The sequence below is a fragment of the Podarcis cretensis genome (assembly GCF_951804945.1).
Source record: "Podarcis cretensis genome assembly, chromosome: 13".
Taxonomy (NCBI): domain Eukaryota; kingdom Metazoa; phylum Chordata; class Lepidosauria; order Squamata; family Lacertidae; genus Podarcis; species Podarcis cretensis.
The window spans coordinates 32996988-33022541 of record NC_137182.1 but is presented as its reverse complement, the minus strand read 5'-3'; the positions used below and the strand labels follow the sequence as shown (position 1 = coordinate 33022541).

At 43.7% G+C, this 25554-nt stretch overlaps 1 protein-coding gene across 2 annotated transcripts; it reads left to right on the top strand.

The window, feature by feature from the left end:
• Positions 1-646: 646 nt before the first annotated feature.
• Positions 647-25131, top strand: LOC307201416 (scavenger receptor cysteine-rich domain-containing protein DMBT1-like). Of its 2 annotated transcripts, none has more exons than XM_079950601.1 (13): positions 647-848; positions 8256-8606; positions 9791-10096; positions 11435-11749; positions 12041-12346; positions 14315-14629; positions 16923-17228; positions 18676-18990; positions 19935-20249; positions 21672-22001; positions 23173-23496; positions 23589-23720; positions 24208-25131. In XM_079950601.1, exons 1-13 carry the CDS (start codon positions 755-757, stop codon positions 24369-24371), a joined length of 3573 nt encoding a protein of 1190 aa, XP_079806727.1. In that variant the 5' UTR covers positions 647-754; the 3' UTR covers positions 24372-25131. The 2 variants fall into 2 exon arrangements, with proteins under 2 accessions (XP_079806727.1, XP_079806728.1); XM_079950602.1 differs by lacking the exon at positions 647-848 and adding an exon at positions 6472-6490.
• The last annotated feature ends 423 nt before the right edge of the window (positions 25132-25554 follow it).

Here is a 25554-nt window from a genome sequence, read left to right as displayed (position 1 = left end):
AAGTTCTTGAGTGAATGAATGAATGGGTGGGTAAGAAACATAGGAAGCATCTTGGTCCATTGGTCCATCCAGCTCAGTATTATCTACAGTAACTGGCAGAAGTTCTCCAGGGTTTCAGACACAGGCCTTTCCCACCCCAACCTGAAGATGCTACAGCTTGATCCTTGGATCAATATGGTGCAATACTAACTGAATAAGGACTATTACAACTCCTCATACTCTGGATATTGCTACATATTGATGTTGGGCAATGCTGGTGTTTAAGCTTTCTTCAAAGCTGCAAGCTTCCCTCATTCCTCAAAGTATGGCATGTGTTATTTCCTAGAGGGAGAAAGGGACCCTTCAGAAACTCAGAGGCACTTGTGTTATTCCTTCACATATTCCATAAAGGATCCCTGACACTAGTAACGGGGCTTAGACTTGACTCAAACAAAGCCCCAACGATACACTCAGGATTCAGCTATAAAGACCCTTGGAGAAACACTGAAGCTTTGAGAAAAACTAGCCATTTGGGGGAACCGAAAGTTGTTTCACAATGTCAAAATGGTAAAAACAGCAGTGTCAGCTGTCAGCCAAGTTACACTGGATTATGCTCCTCCCTCTCAGTTTCCACCAGCCCCTTCCGAGCATTTTGCCTCCCAACCTTTGCCCGTGGCATTGACCTGTGTGCGTATCTCAGGACAAGCTGCAGCCCAAATGTTCAGGATCTGAGCACTCCATTTAAGTGAGAAACCTAGTTGAGTCCCTAGGACCTATGGCTGCCTGCACTCTCCCCTTTTCGGGGAACTCTCTAGGAAGATGGCTGGGACAGGTGGCGATGGTCCTTATTCTCTTGATATCTCTTTGGGGTGAGTTGAGCCTTGTCATCTCTTTTAAGTTGCATATTAGCAAATGGGTGCCTGCAACTCTTTCTGTCACTGCTGTTGTTCCACCATCAGTGCCTACAAAATCCCACTGCTTGGCTGTTAAAGATCCCACTAGATCAGCAGTGGCCAGAAAATGGTTGCAAGGGGAATTATGACCCACTGGACTAATTCTGGTGGACCATATGGTGCCTGCTGGTTGCTGAAGCTCTTGGAAAGAAAGATGAAGTAGGTAGCTTTTTGTCTGATCCAGAAAACCTGATAGGGTGAGAAATTGGATTGTGGTCAACTTTTGGCTGGTCTAGTGTCTGATAGTTATAGGGGTTCTTGCAAAGAATGCTTGACTTGATGAATGAAACCTTTTTTTTTGTACTTAAGCACAAATCAATATTCTGGATTCAGGAGTGCTTAGTTATACCCTACTATTAATAGATCTTGAGTACTGTATATAATCTGGCTTTTTGCAATGCATTGGTAGACTGCAAAGGCTCAATCATCACAGTATATAAAAAAATCAACCATGAAAATCTAAAGTCAGCCCTCTCCAGGTTTAGTCTTGATCTTATTTCAGGATAAGTGAAAAACAAACTGATGGGTTTCTGAGCATGTGCAGTGTGTTCTCACCACTAATTAACTTTCTCTCCTGTAGGATTCAGATAGAGCCTTCGTTAAGTGCTGCTGCTAGAAACTGAAAACTAGGACATGTTCATTTTATCTCCAGTTGTTAGAGAAAGGGAGACTGTAGATTAGTATGAGGAAAAGTAACTTGTGTGTTCCTTCTTAACTGGGGGAAGAGGGAGAGGTAGACCAAATACGCTAGCCATGTAAGTCGTTCATAAGGTGGCTACATGTCCTTACATGTCTTTTCCCCAGGCACATTATGAAAGCAGCAAAATAACCAGACTGTACAATGGTGATGGCATGAAATCAGGCCAATTCTTTATTGACAGCAGCAGTCAAGGCAAGGGTTGGCATGGCACTGGGTCCCAAGAGCAGTTCATCATTCCACAAGCCCCATGTTGATGGAATGGATCTGCTGGTTTTGGATCGCTCCAAACCTGAACAATGGGAGTTGTCCAGTGTTGAACCTTGCCGTGGTGCAAGTCAAGCAAGCAAATTCTCACTGGGGGACTAGGGTGCAGATTCCAATACCGAACCCATGCTTAGGTTTGCCATGGTCAATTCTCCCCTCAGGGGGTCCCCCATTCAATGTTGATCCTGACCAATGCCATTTCTGCCCTCATACAAACAACGTTCTTCCACCTAACAAAGAAAAACCATAATTTTACTGAGGGAAAAGTGAAAAAAACAACCCCAACCAAGTGCTAATCAGTTTGAGAGAGAAAAGTTCCTTTCTGGCCCTGTCAACAAGTGCCTCAGAATTGCTCAGTGAAGGCTCTAACCTGAGGGTGGGCAGATGGGAAGCTCTCAAACTAAATAGCTGTGAGCTCCAGCGGAAGCAGCCTTATACATGCTTTCCCTCCCCTCTTCAGCAAGGGCTCATGGGACAGCTTTTTCCCATGAGCCCATCACACAGAGAAGATACTGGGCAAAACCTTGCCCAATGGAGTATATAATGGGTGAGATTTTCTACCTCACTTACCCCACAAATGCAAAGTCTTAAATGGATTTAGCCTCTCCTCAGACCAACCATCTGTGTCTGGTCAAGCATTCTGACAAAGCGATGGAACATTGGCGAACTATGTCTCACATGGTAAAGCATCAGAAGACTTTCAGAGCCAGTGTGGTGTAGTGGTTAAGAGCAGTGGACTCGTAATCTGGCGAACTGGGTTCGCTTCCCCGCTCCTCCACATGCAGCTGCTGGGTGACCTTGGGCTAGCCACACTTTTCTGAAGTCTCTCAGCCCCACTCACCTCACAGAGTGTTTGTTATGGGGGAGGAAGGGAAAGGAGATTGTTAGCCGCTCTGAGACTTCTTAGGGTAGTGATAAAGCGGGATATCAAATCCAAACTCTTCTCTTCTTCTAATGGGCTATAACAAATCTGTTGGCCAGTAGTGACATTTAGACTGGGTTTCTGGGACACTTGCTGGGATAGAAATAAGGAACACCATACAATCAGAATGGAATCAGATCAGGCCAAAACTTTATTGACTACAGATGAAAAGGTTTAGCATAGGCAATGGGTAACCATTTACTTCTGGCCAGCCTGCCGGAAATGACATCAAGGGTCAACTCAGCAGTGGGGATTCCTATGACTTACATTAAATAGTGGGATCCCCACAGGGGAGCACTGTGGCCCAAGCCCCCATCTGGACATATGGACAGAAGCAACTCCTTCCCAGATCCCTTTAACGGGGTAGCCTTGTTCAGGTGGGGGAGGCAGAAGCTACAACCTCCCCTCCATCCAAGACTAAGGTCGCCCAATGCCTAAACCACCAAAGTTGTGATGATTGCTATGAGATAGGCAAAATCCTTCAGACCAGTGCAAATTTGTCTGATGGGCGAATTCCTACCCAGCCCTGAATACAGCAACCAGCATTGCCATAGCAAGGGCAAAGCTGTTAGGAAAGTATTGTTGGGTTGGTTGATCCAACGAGGAGAACCAGGTGTCGGGACTGTCACAAGGTGCCTTAAATCTCCAGGGAGCAGACCTGAGGGAAACCTAACTGCTTTGTCAGGACATCCCCCAAGGGCAGTCATATAGGGAGGACCCAGATAAGACTGGGATCATTGCCAGAGGAAGTGTTTCTAAAAAACAATACAATCTGGAGTAGCAGGGCTACCCAGGAACTATGTTGAGAAATCCAAACTTAAAGGTACAAATCCAGATCCTCCAGAGGAAGAGGTTCTCAGGGCCAGAAACAATTGTACACCTAAAATTGTACTTCTAAAAGGGAGTGGAAGGCTCCAGGGAACAGCATTGGTGTAGAGAAGAGCAATCAACTCTTGTTGGAGCTCACCATTGCACTAAAGCTTTCAGGGTTTGCTACTAGTGTACTAATAATGTAAGCAGGGTTTCAGAGCAAGGTCTCTCATAGATCAAATCAGCCAGTGAGCTATGCTCATCTTTTTCTAGTTTTGCACTGCATGAGAAAGTGTCCTTTTCCAGAGTTATGAAATCTGAGGCTTGCTCAATGTTTCAGAGAACCATCTATTTTGTTTGAAAAAGAACAATGCTGATAGTGCAAAGTTTTTTGAGATGTTGCTGGATTTGTTTGTCTTTTTTAAAAAAAATAGTCATAGGAACACAAATGCAAGTTGGTAAGAATTATTTCTACTTTGGGCAGTAAGCTTATAAACCAATCTTGCTTACCACAAGGAAATTAGGAAATTCAATGTGCAGAGAGATTCCTAAGGAACTCAGTTTATTTCCAAACCTTTGGAATAATTAATTGGATTGTTCATTATTCCAATTTGATGTCTATCCATATGTTGCTGTCTCATTTAGAGAGCTGTCCTTTGTTCTGTTGAAGGATAACTGAGGGGCCATAGGACACTGTGGACTTGCCTTGCCACTTGCCTTCTCAAGGGTGGTGGAGGAAAGCTCTGTTGGTGCGTTTCTATGCATGTAGAACCAGAAATACACTTTTAGAAGCTGAATGTGCCACACGTCTTCCATATTGAGTTTTCCATTTAAAAATGCTTCCAGAAGTAAATGCTTTGGTTTTTGAACGTTTTGGAACTCGAACGGTCTTCTGGAATGGATAACGTTCGAAAACCAAGGTACCACTGCAAGCCAAGGCAGCCTGAGGGAAGCCTGCCATAACCACTGCTTGGAAGGCAAGCTGAGGAGAAGACAGAAAAATAAGAGGGAAGGTGGTTCCACCACCACACATGGAAAGAGGCTAGGCAGACAGGAATTCACCTGTGAGGGGTGAGCAGGTGGGTGAGCTGAGGCAGCCTCTGGGGAACTTGCTGTGGCTGTTGCTGCCTTGGGAGCTAAGATGAAGGTAGGGTCAGAAAGGCTGAAGGGGATGCCTGGTGTCCACAACAGGAAGGGGGCTAGGCAGGCAGCAATTCTCCTGGATAAAAATACCTCTGCTGCACAGAAACTGCTTCCCAAGATGGGCCTCACCTGTTCCCCCCCATAACACTTCAATTATATATCATCTTGTGTTGTGTGTGTGTGCAAATTGGACTTCAGAATAGAAGCAAAAGTGTGAGAGAGAGATAAGTGGAGATAAGTTGTCTGTGTGTGTGTGTGTGTGTGTGTGTGAGAGAGAGAGAGAGAGAGAGAGAGAGAGAGAGAGAGAGAGAGAGAAATGCAAATGTATGGATGTGTGCCTGAGGTGGGGGAATACACGTTCAGTGTGTATTTGTGAAGGAGAGAAAGGAAGGGGGTATGCATGCATGTTTGTCTGAGAAGGAGGAAGAGATGTGGTGTGTGTTTGTGTGTGTGTGTGTGTGTAAGTAAGAGAGCTAGAAAGTTAAGGGGAAGTAGTGTACTAAGAGAGAATTCCTTGAATACAGGAAGGATAGTGTACCATGTTAGACTGGCACAATGTGGTCAAATGATTCATGATAGCAGGGAGCAGGGGGAAAGTGGGGTGTACCAAGGTTACAAAATCACAGTGGGAAGGGCTAGTGGGTCTGTACCAAATGGTAATTTCGGGGGTGGGATCCCAAGTAGGGAAATAAGAAGAAGTGGTATACCAAATGTGAATCACTCAGTAAGGGAGGAAGTGTATCTGAAGAAGTGTGCATGCACACGAAAGCTCATACCAAGAACTGACTTAGTTGGTCTTTAAGGTGCTACTGGAAGGAATTTTTTTGTTTTGACTATGGCAGACCAACACGGCTACCTATCTGTAACTGTAGGAGGAAGGGAGAGAGAGGGAGAGGGAGGGAGAGAGATGGGGAGGAGGAGGAGGTGGTGGAGGAGGAAATGTAGTGTACAAAGGATATCAGGCATGGAGTAGTGGAAAAAACAGTGGGGCAGGGGAAATCATGCTGCACTTGTTCAGAGGAGCCTCTTAAGCAAAATCACATACAAAATGTGTGTGTATTATGAGAAATTTGCACTGAAATGCTGGTGAAATTACATGACTTTTTGTTTTGTTGTTGTTGTTGTTGTTGTTTTAAAAAATCAGTGTGAGGTGGAAAAGTGGAGGAGTCGATTTAAGATTAGAAAAATGAGAAAGAGGGAGTAACTGAAATTGACAATTTGCCTATCCCTACTGGAAAAGTAGATAATGGCATAGTGTGGACAAATGCCAAATGTTTATGTTCTGTGCTCTGGAAATGAATACTGTGACCTCTGCTGATGTCAGAGTGTAACTGTCAAAGTTCGGAGCCTTGTGCTGTTAATATGTTGCAAGCCTCTTTAGCAGCAGCTACTTGTTGACAGTTTATCAACTGGGGTGGGGGCAGAGCGAGAAACACAGGACAGTTAACTGTCAATTGGAAGAAATGGTCAGTTGATGAGGGACATGGGAAGTGAAAATAAGAGAAAACTAAGTTGGATATCTGAAGCCTGAATATTAAGCTATTCCTCCCTGGAGCCAAAACAACAACTTCTTCTTCTTCTTCTTCTTCTTCTTCTTCTTCTTCTTCTTCTTCTTCTTCTTCAATTTCATTTATTAAAAGACTGAGAAAAGAAGAAAGGAAAAAAGCAAGTGAATGAAAAAAAAAATTGTTACAATACCATCCTTTAATATACAGATGTGTATGTTCTTATTATCCTAATATACATATAATTATCAACAAATCAGTATATTCTGTGTAAACTCATTCTAAATGTCATTGTATTTATCCAAAGAAAGTCTGCATCCATAAACTGTCAATATATGAATTGTGCAAAAACTTCACTTGGTTGGTGAAGGTCAGCTAAAGTCAGCTAAGTTAAGGGGCTGCATTCAGACCATTTCATTTTCCTGATGTTTACTTGCCTAATAATTTTCATGTAATGTGCAGTCTTCCACATGATATAAAAGCTGCTTCTGCAAACCCAGCGGAAGTTCTATGTGTTGGGAAATTTCTATTCCACCTTAAAGAGCAGACATGGAACTGTTAAGTGTCACATGTCTGTTTACATTCCAGCACTGTTTTGGTGTCGTTAGCGGAACTTCTCGTGAGAAGACAAAGAGAGAGATGACGTGTTTCTTTGTCCTGATTTATGATTAATAAATATGTAGTTGTAGTAGGCTTCCACAAGCCTCACGCCTATTCTGTGTGCGCAGTTTGCTCTGCTAATATAGTGTGCCCTGGCTTTGAAGCCTGGGTCGCTGATTTACTTCGGAGCAGAGGCTGATGGGATGGCTGGAAGGAGATGACCCAGCTGGGGCTAGCCAGCTGGCCTTGCGACCCTCTGCATGCCGACACTATGTTCATTGCTTCCAGGGGAAAAAATCCATTTGCAACCCTGTTAACCCCAAAAATTCATGGGATGAAAATTGGGGCCATATTCTGAGCACACAGTTCTTTCCCACCATTTTCAGGGGTGAATTGCAGAGAAACAGAAGCACACATGTGTCACACGCCACCCACTGGTGAGAATGAAATTTAGTGCAACATGGTATAGTGATCAAAAATACATTGTTCCACAATGCAACAGGAAATGCAGTGTAAAATGAATGTTGTAGAACGGGACAGAAGCACTAGCATTCTAACCTCAGGTCTGAATGCTGAGAGACAGACAGACAGACAGAGAAGCTCAGCTGGCTTAAAAGAAAGAGATATAAACAATAAAATAAATAAAATAAAATCATTGCTATTCATCTCATTGCGTAGTAACACTCCTCCTGCCAGCCAACTGCTTGCTACTGCTACGACACCTTATTTATTTTGAAGCAGTGGGAAAGGTGTAACTAACTGAAGGAAAATATATTTTGGAGCACAATCTGGATCATTTGACTGAGAAATTAAAATTAAAGTAAAAGTTAAAATCAATTTAAAATTAATTAAAATGGCTAATCTGTTGGGATACTGCCAGGGAGACGGGGGCATCAGGCAGGCCCCCAGCTGGCTCCAGCCACCGGCCGGCAGCAGGACGGTTCCGGTCTCCCTTGGAAAGCATCAATCAGCGACATGAGCCTCAGATACAGTCTGTCAGCAGAGTGTGTAAATCTTCTCACAGCAGAAGAGGCGGGCAGAGAAATGTGTAAGCATAAAGTACAGCATTTTTATTCAGCATAGTTCAGGAACAGAGGAAAACATGTCTGCTTCCCTTCGTCTCCAGCAAAACAGCAGTAACACAAAAGCTATATACAAATGGAAGTTCCCAGCAAGTGCTGGAAGTAAATAGGCATGTGACACAAACATCATGCCTGTACCCTTTTAAGCAGTGGGAAAGGTGTAACTAACTGAAGGAAAATATATTTTGGAGCACAATCTGGATCATTTGACTGGGAAATTAAAATTAAAGTAAAAGTTAAAGTCAATTTAAAATTAATGAAAATGGCTAATCCACTTTCTGAAACTTGTGTATCTAGGTGGTGGAGCTTGGAGTTCACCTCCTGAAGAACCAGCCCAAGCTGAGATCAGGTTGGTGAATGGTTCGAGTCGTTGTAGTGGGAGAGTCGAGGTGCTCCATAATGGAGAGTGGGGCACTGTTTGTGATGACAGCTGGGGCATCGAGGAAGCCAGAGTAGTATGTCGGCAACTGGGCTGTGCAGCTGCAATATCAGCCCACCGTGAAGCATATTTTGGAAGAGGAGTTGGTCGCATCTGGCTAGATGAACTCAGATGCACAGGGACAGAATCAGGCCTCAGTCAATGCTCAGCAAGGGCTTGGGGAGACAATGACTGCCATCACGGAGAAGATGCTGGCGTTCTTTGCTCAGGTAGGTTATTCAGCAAGGTAAACACATGTGTGAATTTTCAAAATTTGTGTTCTAGAGTCACAGCACATCATGGGGATGTTGCAGTGAAATGCAGGGTAGCAATCAAATGCAGAGTCCAATCTGGGTAAAAAAGTAGAATTGCATTTATTGTTACAAAATCAAAATGGGGTTAATGAGTGTGATTAAAATGAAAGCTGCCTGAGACCTTTCTCATCATGCAGCCATAGGGATAGGATGCATGGTCTGTATGCCCCTGAGCATAGGCACCATCTTTGATTTAAACCATGTATTTTGTAATCTAGACGTCTATTTTGCCTTGAATCAAGTCTGCAGCTTTATGTAAGTAAACAATAGTTTTATATTGTTACATTACAGACTTCTGTGTTGCTATTTTATTTATATAGGGATAAATAAAGGGGAAGCTCCAGTCTCCCAAAGGCATCCTGGATAATTTTAGAAAGCTGCACAGCTTTGTCCCAAGTTTCCATGTTAATGCTGCAAAGGGTGGTATATATTTTTTAACTCTGCTAAACCAGATGCTAATCTTACTCAAGTGAGTAAGAGGAAGAATAATAAATAAATCATATATCCTAACCTACCTTCCAAATCCATCCCAACACATGAAGCCATTGACTCCACCCCACCCCTTAGTCACAAGGTGGTGAGGATGGTTACCTTTTTTGCCTTCAAAATGTAAATAGAGCTGGAGGAGGAAGTCGAAAGTGTGACACACTTTCCCACTCCCTCTTTCAGCTCTATGTGCTTTTCAAAGCTCAGATTAATTCTAATGAGTCTCATTTTTACCCAGACTCCTTGGACAGTGAGGTGTGCATGCATCCTCTCTCTCTCTCTAACTCTTATGGGAGGGCTCTGATCTGGGGAGGGTGGAAAAAAGTGAGGGGGGAGTCGCACCCACAGCATTCATTCAATATAACAAATTTGCCATGGACCTAGAAAGGTTGATAACCCTTGCGTTACTTCATGGAGGGGATACGCCAGTCAGGGATTATTAAAAATGGCAGATAGAAACCAAACAGTGTCCACTGGTGATGCTATGTCTCTAGAACTCTGGGAACACACCAAAGAAAATGGATTCCATCAACACCCCATGTTCAACATGCACAAGGAATCTTCTTTTGCTGAGAAGGTGAATTATTATGTTTTTCCCTTTTCTCTCTAAACAGAGGTGAGACTGGCAGGTGGTTCGTCTCCATGTACTGGCAGGGTCGAGTTGCTTCATAACCAAAGATGGGGAACAGTGTGTGACAATGGATGGGACTTAGCTGATGCCCATGTTGTGTGCCGGGAAGTGGGCTGTGGAGCTGCTCTAAAAGCAACTCTTGCAGCTAAATTTGGACAGGGATCTGGCCCCATCTGGATGGATCAAGTGAATTGCACAGGGGATGAAGACAGTCTAAGGAAATGTCCACCAAAAACATTGACAGAACACAGCTGTGCCCATAGCAAGGATGCTGGTGTGGAGTGTGAAGGTAACAATCTATGGATTTGTACAATTAAGGAACTATGAAAATTTAAAATAATAATCACATACTCTGTCCCCGAGCCTGGAAGAATATATATTTCAGCTACTCATTTAACCATGGGAAAGTAGTGCCTAGTCTAAAACTAGCAGCCAAATGACATATAACCTTAACAGCATCAAGAACCCAAACTGGAGTGAGACCATAATATGGGCTGTGGTAGGAGAGCTTTAATACTCAGATGTTTGAGGCCTCTGTGCTATGAATTGCTTTGCAAAAAGAAGAAGGGGGGAAAAGAGGGAGAGGAAGTCTCATTCAATGTCACCCATATATATATATATATATATATATATATATATATATATTCCCGTATGCCATGAAGTTTGGGCCAAGTACTCTTTAGTGAAAGAACCCCAACAGAGATGTAACATGGCAAAACAGGTAGCAAAGTAAAGCATGGAAATATAGGCTGTAAAACCTTTAGAAATGTGCCCCTCCAACTGAGCTCCAAAGGTGACCTGCTTGAAAGCTTCTTCCAAAGTTTCCTACTAATCCTATCATACAAAAAACAAACATGTTTTTAAAGCTATGAATTGGTTTACTTACAAACCTTTCTTAAGTCACACTCATGTGCTTTTCCATACAGCAGTCAGATGGGTTGTACAGGCAGTAAAATGTAGCTTGGTTACAAAATGGTAAAAGCTCCTAAACTATTGGCATAAGGAAATGCTAATTTTGGACTCCATTCTGGTCTGAAACAAAAGAGGCTGGTGAATGCCATGCGGCTAAGCTGGAGCAATCAGCTCATATGTCCTCACACACCAAAAAGGTAGACTGAAGGAAACAAAGACTTAATTGTCCATTTTATCCCAAGGTGAGGGGAAGTGACATAGCTAAGTCTGGCTTTAACTTCTTTGTGCATTAATTAGACTTAAGCATTTGGTTAAATGAGGCTGGTTATTCCACACTCATTACAGGCTTGCTCCTCAAATCTAAATGGGTACCAGAATGAAGGGCAAAGCATGGCTGGCCTGTCTTCATTAGCTTTTTACACTTGCTGATTCCAGGAAATTAGTTTCTAGTACACCACTTAATTCACACAGTTAATTAACACTCCAAGCATTGATTAAATGCCAACATATACTAGATCCAGGAATTTAGGGAAATACAGCATTCACAAACTCTGGCACCCACAGACTCATAACACTGTGCATATCTGTAGGCATCTCAGAGAATCAAAATAGGATTGTCATAGTAGCAGAGGACAGGGAATTGGTGGAAACAGTTATGCATGAAACTAACTAAAAAAAATTGTCCATTATTTCTCAATGTTTTCCTCATTCTCAGAACCCCCTGAGCTCAGATTAATAAATGGCCCCAATCACTGTTCTGGGAGAGTTGAGATCCTGCACGATAAACTCTGGGGGACCATATGTGATGACGATTGGGACCTTGATGACGCTGCAGTCGTGTGTAGTTATCTTGGCTGTGGAACTCCTATATCAGCCCCACGAGGTTCTCGTTTTGGAGCAGGAACTGGTCCCATTTGGCTGGATGGCGTTAACTGTACAGGGTCAGAGATTGCCATCAGCAAATGCCAAGCAAAAGACTGGGGAGTACATGATTGCACCCATACCGAAGATGCCGGTGTTGTATGCGCAGGTGAGGCACACTTTCCCCCAATCAGAAATGAAGCAAAGAGCATGGGAGGATATTATTGTTCAACTATTTTGTATTAGTGGATAATCCTCGCCAATAAGAGTCCAACAAGTCTGTACTTCAAAGAATGGAATCATAGAGTGGGGAGGGGTCTCTTGTAAGTCATCTAATCCAAACCTATGCTCACTTCCCCCCGCCCCAAGGTGTTTCAGTGATATTATCCACCTATTCTTGCTCAAGGAATTCTCTGCAGGATTACTTTTTTGGTGTTTAAACTCTTTTTTGTCCCATCAGAGCTTCGCCTAGTGGACGGCACAAGTCGCTGCTCAGGGCGGGTCGAGGTGTATCACAACAAGCAGTGGGGAACAATTTGTGGTTCTGACTGGGATATGAATGATGCCCACGTTGTGTGCAGGGAACTGGACTGTGGACAACCTGTAACAGTGTCAGGCAGCGCACGGTTTGGCCAAGGATCTGGTACTATCTGGCTAGACAGAGTTAACTGCACAGGAAAAGAAGCAGCTCTGAGTGAATGCCAAAAAAGACCCTGGGGAGAGCATACCTGTGACCACAGCAGGGATGCAAGTGTGGAGTGCTCAGGTAATTTTGTACTATGTGATATAGTTCAAATCCATTCTTCATTACAGTCAGGTACTCTACCAAGGTAAATTATCTAGATGAAAGCTCTGAAGGAAGTAGGTTGTGGCCTAAAAAAATGGCAGAAGTGTTTGGCAATCACCCTGAAAGACAATGCAAGTATTTAAAATAGTGCCAGTTCCACCAAAAACAACTGCAATCTTCAGCTTCTTTCCTACCAGCCAAGGACTAGCTAGACTGAAACTTCCATAATTGTTTGTTCTAGTCTTTGTCCTAGAAGACGTGTCTGACAGAACAATAGTTCACAGCGGCAAGCCATTAAAAGCCATCTTGCATCTTCTAGTCTTCAGTGTCCACTGCAGAAGTTTCTTTCCAGCCGTTAGCAAAATGAAAGCCTTAAAATGTAGCACTCTTTAAGTCAAGAGTGGGGAACCTTCAGCTCATGGGCTTAATTGGGCCAAATGGTAGGTTGAACCAACCATGCCCACCTGTTCTACACCTGATTTCATATATGACATCAGGTGCCAGGTTGGTTCAGTTCAACCTGGTTCAATTGAAATAGTGTTTTCAGATGGCACCTGCAGAGCCCTATAGAAAGTGCTCTTCATGGGGTGTCACAATTATTATTACCAATTAAATTTGTTGGTCACTTTTTCTTGCCCAAGGCAACTCAAAGCAACTTACAACCAACAACACTGGCCCCACCCCCCATTCATTAAAGCCAAGGTGAGGAATACATTTAAAACATCCCACCCACTTCTAGGTTTGAAGCCAAAGGCCAAGAGATAGAAGAAAGTTTTTGGCTGTGATGATGATGACGACAACAACAACAACAATTTTGATTATTTATACACCACCTATCTGGCTGGGTTACCCATTCACTCTGGGTAGCTTCCAACACCTATAAAAATATAATAAAATATCAAACATTAAAAGCTTCCTGATGCAGGAGTGCCTTCAGATGTCTTCTATATGTTGTGTAGTTCTTTATCTCCTTAACATCTGATGGAGGGTGTTAAACATGGTGGGTGCCACTACCGAGAAGGCCCTCTGCCTGATTCCCTGTAACTTCACTTATCTCAGTGAGGGAACTACCAGAAAGCCCTCGGAGCTGAATATCAGTGTCCAGGCTGAACGATGTGGGTGGAGATGCTCCTTCGGGTATACAAGGCCAAAGCCGCTTAGGGCTTTAAAGGTCAGCACCAACACTTTGAATTGTGCTCAGAAACGTACTGGGAGCCAGCGTAGCTATATAATGATGGTGCTAGGAAAGCCTTCCACAAGACTTTCAGGTCTTGTGGAGCATGTTGCAAACAGCTTTGCCAAGGTCTTCACAAGTCCAACAATCAGCTGATTGTCAGGTCTTGCAAAGGAAAGACCCTTGCAAAGCCCTCTGCAAGTCCCGGCGATTAGCTGATAGTTGGTGATTTTCCCATCTGTCAAACTTAGACTGCAGTGGATGGGGTAGATAATGAGCTGGGCAACCAACCAGATACTAGTCCTTTTTGCTAACAGCTGATAAAGCATCTGCAGTGAACAGAATGTTCCATATATTCACAACCCTTTAAGAAGTCACATAGAGAGAGGTCACGATGATGATATAACAGCTTGCCTAAGGCTACCACTTAGCTACTACACATAAGTCTGAGGAAAATCAGCCAATCTTTTCCAGTTGAGCCTAGACATCAGCTGTTTGAACCACTATTTGTCCTTTTGGAGACAATAGGGTTTCAGATTTCCAGAAGTCAACCTGCCAGGCCAAAGACACAGTTGTAAAGGAGAGAACCTCTTGTTCACAGTCATCAAGATGACCAGACCCATGTACTGCACCTGCATTGCTTTCACAATGATCAGTTACACACTTGAGTAACCTTAGTATTACTGGATGGATTGCCACAAATGGGAACAAAGGCAAGGGAGGCTGGAGAACTGGAAAGTGGGAAAAAATAACTATTCCTTTGACTGTTTCAGACCCCCATGAGATCAGACTGATGAATGGTACAAGTCGCTGTGTTGGGAGAGTTGAGGTGCTCCACAACCAGCAGTGGGGGACAGTGTGTGATGATGGCTGGGATCTGAACAGTGCTCAAGTCGTGTGCAGGGAACTTGACTGCGGAGTAGCCTTGGGGGCTCCCCGAGGAGCTCAGTTTGGAAGAGGTGAAGGCAACATCTGGCTGGATGATGTCAAATGTAAAGGGACAGAAGCTGCCCTCAGAGACTGCCGCCTCAAAGCCTGGGGAGAACATAATTGCAATCATGGAGAAGATGCTGGTGCTGTGTGCTCAGGTAATGGGAGACCACCAGGGAGTGCCATACTATGGCCTTAGAAAGTGGCTAAAAGTTGAAGGAGCTGTTTTGTCAACAGTGGGTTTCTCCAGAGCTCTACTACTGATAATAATTATCGAAGAAGAACAATCTTCAATGGATCTTTCTCCCTTTCTTCTTTCCTTCCTTCCTTTCCACATCCCTCATTAGATAGGCTCAACACAACACCTTGCTAATTTCATCCACCCCTTTAAACTTCATCTATTTGTTTTTGTTTTTATGGATACATACACAATTTGTTTTCTGAGCACATGTTCCACAGAAGAAGTTCACAACATAAGTAAACAAGCTTGCTATTTCAGCACTCCAGAAACCAGCTAACTTTTTGTTCATGCTTCTTTGTTCTCTGTTTTATATTCAACAACTACACAGGAAGTTGTCCAGTTTCCAAACAAGGAAGAGGAGCACTCTGTCTGAGACATAACCAAATGATACATTAAAATTAGGTAAAAGGTAAAGGTACCCCTGCCCGTACGGGCCAGTCTTGACAGACTCTGGGGTTGTGCGCCCATCTCACTTAAGAGGCCAGGGGCCAGCGCTGTCCGGAGACACTTCTGGGTCACGTGGCCAGCGTGACATCACTGCTCTGGCGAGCCAGAGCCGCACACGGAAACGCTGTTTACCTTCCCGCTGATAAGCGGTCCCTATTTATCTACTTGCACCTGGAGGTGCTTTCGAACTGCTAGGTTGGCAGGCGCTGGGACCGAGCAGTGGGAGCCCACCCCGCCGCAGGGATTCGAACCGCCGACCTTTCGATCGGCAAGCCCTAGGCGCTGAGGCTTTAACCCACAGCGCCACCTGCGTCCCAACACTAAAATTAGGGATGGATAATCCTTTTTTCTCTCAGGGCCATATTCCCATGGGAGTAACTTGACAGCGTCTGCATGCAGCAGTGGGTAGAACCAAAATGGGCCGGGTTTTACAACATTGTAGGATTGCATAACTGTCCTTCTCTCCCTCCCCTCTCTCCCCTCTTCTCTCTCTCCCTCTGTGCCACCCCATATGTATGGGCTGAGTTAAATTAGGCCAAGAACCACAAGTTCCCCACCCCTGCAATAAATGCATGGTCATATTTCTTTAAAAAAGAGGAGGAATAGAACCAGCTGTGGAAGGCCGGTCCAGATTAGGGCTGTCTGAGGGGGTTTCAATTATTTCCTCCATTGTGTTTTCCTTATGAAAATTCCCTCCCCATGGATGGTACTTAACCCCTGTAAAACTCACAAAGATTTATCCTAAGAGTGATAATCTATGTTGGAAATGTAAAGAAAAAGAAGGTACTTTTTATCATATGTGGTGGACTTATCCCAAGGTGAAAGACTTCTGGGAAAAGATTTATAATGAATTGAAAAAAAATGTTGAAATATACATTTATTAAGAAACCAGAGGCCTTCTTGGAATAATAGGTTTGGAATTGCCCAAAAAAGATGTTAGATTGTTTTTATATGCCACAACTGCTGCTAGAATTTTGTTGGCCAAAAATTGGAAATTATAAGAAGTACCAACAGTGGAGGAATGGCAGTTGAAGATGATGGACTTTTTGGAGCTAGCCAACCTGACCGGAAGAGTCCGCAACCAGAAGGAGGAGGAGTATGAAGAGCAATGGAAGAAATTTAAAGACTATTTAGTTAAATATGTTAAGATAACTTACCGGTAAATAGAATTACTTGTGAGTATTAAATCGGCCTAGGATTTAAATATGTGATGATGTAGAATATTATAGATAAAAGTTAAAATGAAAAGAAAGAAAGATATTAATTGGACCAAATAAATTTTATGTAAAATTAGTTTTGGAAAACTGCTACAATGATTTATATGGAAACTCAGCCAGGGGGAGTCGAAGAAGTCATCTAACAATGTTAACAAAAGTGGCATTTCTACAGTTAAGAAATATGTTTGTTTGTTTGTTTGTTTGTTTGTTGATGTTTTCTTTTTATGTTTGATGATATGTTTGTTTTAAATCTGGAAAATTAATTTTAAAAAATGGAAAAAAAGAAAATTCCCTCCCCACTCTCAATTTGATATTCACCTTGGGAGGATGTAAATGGCCATTTCTGAGGCAATCATCAGCATTCGTTGAGGGAAATGCTATGGGGAACAGCTTCTCCTCATGGGAAGAAACATGACTTGATGTATTCATGCCCTTTGTGAGATGAGGCACAGCCTCCTTAGCTATTAGACATAAGATGTTCAAGAACCTTGCCAATAATGTCTTGGCTTAATGAGTGGCGTCCTTCAATGTTTTATTTCCCATCAGAACTCAGGCTGGTGAATGGCTCAAGTCGTTGCTCAGGAAGAGTGGAGATCTTCCACAATCATCAGTGGGGCACTGTGTGTGATGATCGCTGGGGCCTTAAGCAGGCTGAGGTCATCTGCAAAGAGTTGGGCTGTGGCGTTGCTTTGAAAGCTCATACAAAAGCTGCATTTGGACGAGGAACAGGGCCCATCTGGTTGGATGATGTGAACTGTCAAGGAACAGAAACAGCCCTCAGTCAGTGCCCAGCAAGCACTTGGGGGGTCAATAACTGCAATCATGGAGAAGATGCTGGTGTTGAGTGTGCAGGTAAATTGTATTCCATGCTTAATGGTTTGGAACATACATGTTCCTATTACATAAACCTGCGTCCCTCTTGCATGAAACTTTGGAGACCTTGCGCTGCAGGCCATTGTCTTCCAATCTCGGGTTGGCTGGGATGCAGGACCAAGTCTTCTTCTTTGCCTAGACTATGTATAGTGGAGAAGGAATAGCAGGGGAACATGGCTCTAGCACTTTAGAGCAGGAGCAATGAGCAGCAGGGAAACTGAAATACTTTCTTTGATCTGGCGACTGAATGATAACTAAGCTTTCAAGTTTTACAGTGGTTTGTACTGTATTTGCATAGAGGAAGACTGAAAATGAGGTAAATAAGCAAAGGGTACTTTTTTCGCTTTGAAGGAATTTGTCCTTCATGCTGCCTGTTTAAATGGTAATCCTTCTTTGCAAGATTTTTTGCATTTCTAATTTAAAGCTAAAAGTTGTTAAAACTGAACTCATTTTACAAGTTGAACCTATGTAATTAGAAGTGAGCATTACCGAGTTCAAGGGAGCCTATAAATCAGGGATGTGATTCCAAATTTCCCCAGCTGAATTCCAGCTTAACTGCTACACCATCCACTGCCAGCTTCCTATTTTATGACCGTCTGCTGACTCTCATAAGCTGGGTATTGTACTATGTACTGCTGATCTATCTCCCTCTTAAGTTTGAGAAATTCCCCGAAAGGCATTTGCAGGAGATAATCAGCAGGGACAGGAAAGGAGAATACTGTGTACAACATCTGTGCTTAAATAACTCCACTGGTCACCAATATGTCACCAGGCCACATTTAAGGTCTTGCTGTTAGTATAGAAAGCCCAGAACCAACTGGGGTCAGCTTACCTCTGGGAACATCTTGCCTTGTATATCCCAGATACTTCAATCCTTAGAAGAGGTACTCATAGTAGTGTCTTAAGTTCTCAAGGTTCATCTTATGTCTGCTAAGAGCAGGGTCTTTAGTGTGAAGGCACCAGTCCTTTGAAATGTGCTTCCACTGAACATCAGGTAAGCTCCTATAGTTTTGGCATTTAGGAATCTGCTTAAAACCCATCTGTTCACCCAAGTTCTCCTTGATGTGTTCAGCCATGTTGATGCATCAGTTCTGATCTACTGATGGGTAATGTGTTTTGTACTTATCTAAAATGTACTTTTATTGTTACTTAATGCTGTTTACCACCTTGATGGTTTCCCTTCCCCCTAATGTGGGCTGCATAGAAATTTTGCAAATAAATAAAAAGAACTAAATGTATTTATTGGCAAACACAGTTTTGGCGAAATCTTTATTTGTCAGAGTAATGGATAGCACTGGCCTCAGTCCAGATGAGATTAGGTATAACCCATACTAGCATGAGTAAAAATGAAACATGATCTTTCTTGGGAGTCTTCTTGAAATATCTGTGGCTTTGTGTTTCCATGTTATAACTTTTACCATTCCAGATCCAGTGGAGCTAAGGCTGGTCAATGGCAGTCATCGGTGTTCTGGTAGGGTGGAAGTGTTTCATCTCAACCAATATGGAACTGTGTGCGATGACAGCTGGGACCTAAACGAAGCCGTCGTTGTATGTAGGTACCTTGATTGTGGATCAGCCATAGCTGCCCCCCGTGGAGCTCAATTTGGGCGAGGAGTCGATCCCATCTGGTTGGATGATGTCGAATGTACAGGAACAGAAGCTTCTCTCACTGCTTGCAAGGCCAAGCCTTTGGGAACCAATGACTGTAACCACGGAGAAGATGCTGGTGTTGTATGTTCAGGTAATCTGCTCTGGTGCAATAAAGGTAAAGGGACCCCTGACCATTAGGTCCAGTCGTGACCGACTCTGGGGTTGCGGTGCTCATCTCGCTTTATTGGCCGAGGGAGCCAGTGTACAGCTTCCGGGTCATGTGGCCAGCATGACTAAGCCACTTCTGGCGAACCAGAGCAGCACACGGAAACGCCATTTACCTTCCCGCCAGAGCGGTTCCTATTTATCTACTTGCACTTTTGACATGCTTTCGAACTGCTAAGTTGGCAGGAGCAGGGTCCAAGCAATGGAAGTTCACCCCGTTGTGGGGATTCAAACCGCCAACCTTCTGATCGGCAAGTCCTAGGCCGTGTCCCTATGCTCTGGTGCAATATTCTACACAAAAAGGAGGCAGTAACAAGGCAAGTGGGTCATTCCTAGCCCCATAAATCCTCTCAAGGATTCCTGATCTTCACAGCAATCCCTGATTTGAGCCATTCCTTTAAAACACCAAACCGCTGTCCTACATCTTCCTTACAAAGTCTCCTCCTGGTGATGGTGGCTCCTTGCTTGAGACAGGGAGATTATATGACTCGTCTACCATGAGCAGGACTTAATTTTTGCATGCCACCTTTTGTTTCACAAACAAGAGGTATTTGATTGCATGTTTTAATTACACATACCAGCAGCAAAGTATTAAAACAGATCTGAGCTCATAGTGGCAGCATAGTAATGCAGTTTGTCATCTACAAAGTGAAACAGGATCAACTGACAAGTTACCCCTACAATCTGAAGCTGACTGCATGTTCATGATGGGGAACCATCATCAGATCCTGCTGATTTCTGCCAGCTGTTTAGAACAGCCAGGATGAAAAGGGAAAGAATTCATCCAAGTCCTGACATTGGTTTTTTTAAGAGCCACTTGGAGTTGTTCTCTGTGGAGTTAATCATTTGACCCTCCCGTTTTATTCTTAGATGATCTTAGACTAGTAAATGGCACAAATCGCTGCAGTGGGAGAATCGAGTTCCGGCCGCCCCACAGTGAACAGTGGGGAACTGTTTGTGACCGGACGTGGGATTTGCAAGATGCTGAAGTCATCTGCAGGCAACTGGGCTGTGGAAAGGCTTCAGCAGCCCCAGGCGGAGCTCATTTCGGACGTGGATCAGGATCCATCTGGTTGGATAATGTGAACTGTAAAGGCACAGAAGATGCCATCCAAGAGTGCAGTGCAAATACCCAGGGGAACAATAACTGTAATCATGACCAAGATGCGGGAGTTGTTTGTTCAGGTAACCTGCTATGGCCACCTTGTTGTTTCCAGAATGGGAGTTGGGAATGACATGCCCAGGGATGGGGTGAAGTGATGGGGGGAAATTCTCTGTTGGATGTGATGGAGGAGCAGAGGGACTATTTGCACAAGGCACTTTGACTTCCTTCCCCACCCCCATTTGTGTTGTATTGAGGTTCTTAAAATTCTTGTCAGTGTCTCTCAAGGACACCAGCTCCTGGGGGCTGAGGTACTTTGCCCTCCCCCATCTTTTTTTAGGGGGGTGGCCCCCCTCAATATTCAGAGGACCCCACATGCAATGCCAGGACACACAACATTAGGACGCCACATTACTTGGGAACATTTTTCAGCCTGAGAGGCACAATCCCTTCTGCATAGATTAGTTTCTACACACACCTCACTATTCTTCCTCTATCTAGGCGAGCAAGAACTCAAAGACATGCTGCAGTCAGGCAAAAACAGTGAGGGGTGTGGCCTGGTAGGGCTGTATTAAGACATCCTGAGGCCCTACTATAGTTTAAGAGACTGCATAGCATTATCAAAAATGTGTGTTAGTCTAACAGAAGGGACAACGGATATTTACATATACTGGTACATAGATGAGGATGCAAGTAAAAACTAGCAATCAAACTAAAACATAGATCTTGCAGTAAGCCTGATGTAGTCTGCATTTGACCTGAACCAGAGATCACCTGCCACTGGTGCTGTTTGACAACTTATGGACAGATGGCCTAACGAAATTTCCATATAAATTAATAGTTGCTGCAACTGCTTTACAGCACCTAAACCTGTGGACAGCGTGGATTTATAAACACAATATAGAAAACGACAAATAACTGAGTAGCCATTAAGTATATTTTTCTTATGTCAGTATAATGTCTGTTTCAGAGCCTGTTTTATTTTTTAACCAATTGTGTAAAAAGTGAAATTCAACACAGACACCCCTTCATGTTTGGAGGGATGAGCAGAGGCCCAAAATAATAACTTACTTAGTTTGTGCATAAATCTGGCACTGTGGCCTGGGGATAATTCTGAGGCCCAGATAGATTTGGAGACTTCTGGTCTTGCAGGGAGAATGTCACAAAGAGACATGTGCTAAGATGTGGAGTGAAAGGTGTACAATTTCAGCTTGCCTATGGTTAGACAGCAGACTTGGGACAGCAGCCATGTTTTTCCACCTCCTGCTTTGAAATTGCTTTCATTGAGCTTCTTGCTTTCCTTGTTTTTTCCTTGGTCATGAGGTTCTTTGTGTTCCCAGTTGAAGCGATGGGCCTGCATTTCCTGTGTTTTAATTTTCAGAGCTTGGCAGTTGCTGCAGATAAACTCTTATGCCCACAGCCCCCCATCCCTTATGTGGATGGGGAACCTTCCAGTCACATCCTTACACCTGCACTGATTTTTGTTCATATTGGGTTCTCTATAGAGTCATCCACCATCAATGTGATTAACATCAGACTAGAAGATGGCCCAAACTCTTGTTCTGGGAGAGTTGAAGTCATGCACCAGCAGCAGTGGGGAACTGTGTGTGATGATGGATGGGGCCTTCCGGATGCAAGCGTTGTGTGTAAGCAGCTGGGATGCGGCATTGCTTTGGAAGCCCTACACGGGGCACACTTTGGACGAGGCCCTGGCCCCGTCTGGCTGGATGATGTGAACTGTACAGGCACGGAAACATCCCTGAGAGACTGCCGGGGACGTTCCGTAGGAGAACATGATTGTGATCACTCGGAGGATGCTAGTGTGGTGTGCTCAGGTAACTCTTTCAGGGCATATAGCACATGTATAAATCCTTAAGTTGGAATGAATCTCCAACTTTTAAAAAACAAAATAAAAACAGCTTCAGAAAGCTGCAATTGTGAGAAAAATATTATCATTTAGTTTGTTGCATTATTTATAAAAGTATCTCCATACTGCCATATCATGAAATATCAGGGCGGTGTGCAAACGATTAAATATAAAACAGGAGGAGGAAATTCTGTAGTGACCAATGCAACATTCATAGCTGTCAATTTACAGATTTGAAAATAAGGGACCAGCAGCCTTGAAAATAAGGGACCGGCAGCCAAAATAAGGGACCTGCAGCCTCACCTGTTCCAGGCACTCCAGTCTTCCTGTCCTCCTGCAGTCTGGTCAAACTCATGCTGGTAGCTTTGAGAACACTGTCCAACCAACTTTGTAACCAGAGGTTCAACTGAATAGAATCTTAATCACATGCGCCACAAGGCCTATGCAGCCTCAACTTAAGATGGCTCCCTGGCCTGGCTTTGCACTGCAAAGTTTGCAGCAGCACGTGCAACAAAATGGCGTCCAGCATTCAAACCCCCCCTCAGCTTGCATTAACTAGCCACACACAAGGCATGCAAGCTCCACCCCCCAGTCGTTCTTAGACTTCTTATTGGGTGAGCAACCCAGCCAAGCAACACAGTTGGAGCCTCCCTGGCCGGCAGGGAGGGAGGGAGAGGAGCTGCTTCCTTTGAAATTTAAGGGACATCATTTAAGGGACATTTAAGGGACATCCATCAATAAGGGACAGCAGCGGGACATGGCCCTGGAATAAGGGACTCTCCCTTCAAATAAGGGACACTTGACAGCTATGGCGACATTTGTAAGCTTCTTTACATATTATCTCATTTTTTGGCTAATATTATTCAAACCCCAATTAACACTCAACTTTTTCTGTTAACTGGACTGATCTTCCCTAAAGCATAATCAATAAGTTTAAATGTTTTTTTTCTAAAATTGTGTTTAAAAGAAGATATCACCAAAATAAGAGTTTCACAAACTCAAAAATTTATCTGTAACTTAGACAAATTTTCAAAGTGCTGAAATGGCACTGAAGTTGATACCAGGGAAGCCTTTCTGGGCAGACTGTGCATCACCTCAGTAGGGAACAACCTGTGACTTCCTCCTCTTTCTTCCTGCAGGTCCTATGCAAGTGCGATTGGCTAATGGCCCCCATTCCTGTGAAGGGCGAGTGGAACTGAATCAAAATGGCACTTGGGTCTCTGTTGGTGACTCTGGATGGGGTCTTAAAGAAGCCAAGGTGATATGCCGGCAACTGGGTTGTGGTGAAGCATTGTCGGCACCGACGGGAAACCAATATGGCAACAGTGTTGGCCCAGCCTTTCTGAATGAAGTGCAATGTACTGGAGAAGAAGCATCAGTCACCGAATGCTATGCTGCCCCCACAGGCCCCCATAAGTGCATCTGCAACTCCTATGCTGGAGCAGTGTGCAAGGGACATGCAGGTACTTCTGTGATCCAGCCTATTCTTAAGGAACACTTTAAGGGGTTTAGGGGAGCAAATCTGACAATTTTTAACACTCTGACTCTTTTACAGCCTCTTCTACAGCAGCTGCAGTGATCCTGAGTCTCTTAGCTGCTGCTGTGCTCATAGGTGCTGCTGCTGTGCTTTACATGAGGAAAAGGAGAGGAAAGTCAATTTGGGTTAACCCTTTAGCTGGAAGAGGAGGTAAGAATGTGCCAACCAATTTTCCAGTCTAGCTCACCTGATTGCCAATCCCAGGGCTAGTCTGCACTGATGTTTTTGCAGAAAGCAACCTGTGCAGTTCCCACCTGATAACCATCTCCTGCCCTGAATAACTCACCTCTTCCAGGTTTCGTTTCACTTTCAGTGCACAAGTTATAAAATAGTGTTCCAAATGCTACACACAAGAACAAGAATTCTCCATTATATACATATATTTAAATTCAGTACAGTTGTACCTTGGAAGCCAAATGCCTTGGCTCCCAAACAAATTGGCTCCTGAACGACTGAAACCCAGAAGTGAGTGTTCTGGTTTTCAAACAATTTTCGGAAGCCAAATGTCTGGCTGTAGTTCCTGTGGTTCCAATAAGAAGAGAGCGCAAGGATCTGTTGTTGGAATATAATGGGATTTTGGAGTCTTGAGATCACTAGTCTGGGAGCTCAATCAATTCACTTTATTGTTCTGTTGCAGAAGCATTTATGGAAAACATCACTGTTGGATCGGATATGGTCAACGGCATTCGAGAGATGTATACCAGGGGAAGAGAGCAAATTGCATCTGAAGGTGACTCTGATGGTGACACCATCCACCTGGTGAAAAATACTTCTGACTCAGCCACAGACGACGCCAACTGAGAGACAAAGAGCAGGCAATGGTTCAGACGCTTGTGAGAGATAAGTTTCATTCTGGAAGATTGGTTCTTCCTTCTGCCATCCCCTTGCAGAAGGACATATCCTTCCCACCAGCTCTTGTGCCATCACCACAAATGTTCAGAGACTTGCTGGGATCCCTAGGAATATTCTGATATCCCAATTTCTGGGAGTAAGGGACATTAGGAAGGGACAGAAGACAACAAACTAGAAGACCTTAGAAATATCAGTAGTGTCAAAGCTTGGGGGGTGGGGAGGTTGCAGAAAGTTTGTTTCAAAACTTTGCCTTTCTTGTCATTAACCTTGTGGTAACCATTATAGCACATACTGATCACATAGTAAATAGTAAGACCCAGGAACTGTGCCTCCTGCTGCTATTCTAACGCATTTGCAGGAATTGTTTCAGTACAATTTTCCTATTGGAAAAGGGGTCAGATTCTGACAAGTGTCTCTACAACATGAAAAGTGAGGTGATACAGTCCTTGCATGAGGACTGTACCACTTTGTTGATCATACGCCTTAATTGCCATTTCCTCCCACCATCCAAGTGCTAACCGGAACAAACCCTGCTTAGCTTCTGTGTTTTTATGGGGCAGCACAGCCGCAATTCCCTTGCTTTAAAATCTAACCCATAGTAAATTGGCCAGTTGTTCAATGAGGGAAATTGCTCAATTGCATGTGCTGTTCCAGATGAGTTAAATTTTTGGATTTGCCTGTTTATTAAACATTGATACTAGACTTAAAAGTTTGTCTTGTAGCATGACCCTAAGCACACCTACTCAGAAGTAAATTGCAATCAACACAAGTAGGATTGCAGCCTTAACAGGGAAAAGGAAAAATGGGACAATCCCAATTCCCAAGAACCCAGGATGGTTTTGAACATAATCATTCTTCCAGCTATACCAAGAAGAGGAGCAACAATATTGTGCCCCTATATTGCAGTTAATGTTGACCACTGTAGACTGTGTTCAGACACTGTTTCAGCAGTGATCATCTAACCAGGAACCCAATTTAGCAGGATGTGGACATGATGCAGTAAGGTTGCCAAGCTGGCACCAAACCCCAGTGGAACCCATTACTAGAAATAGCCCAGTCATAGAAGTTTGTCCGAAACCTTTCTTTAAAAATGGGGGGGGGGGGATTCTGCTTCAACTCTTGCACAAAAAAC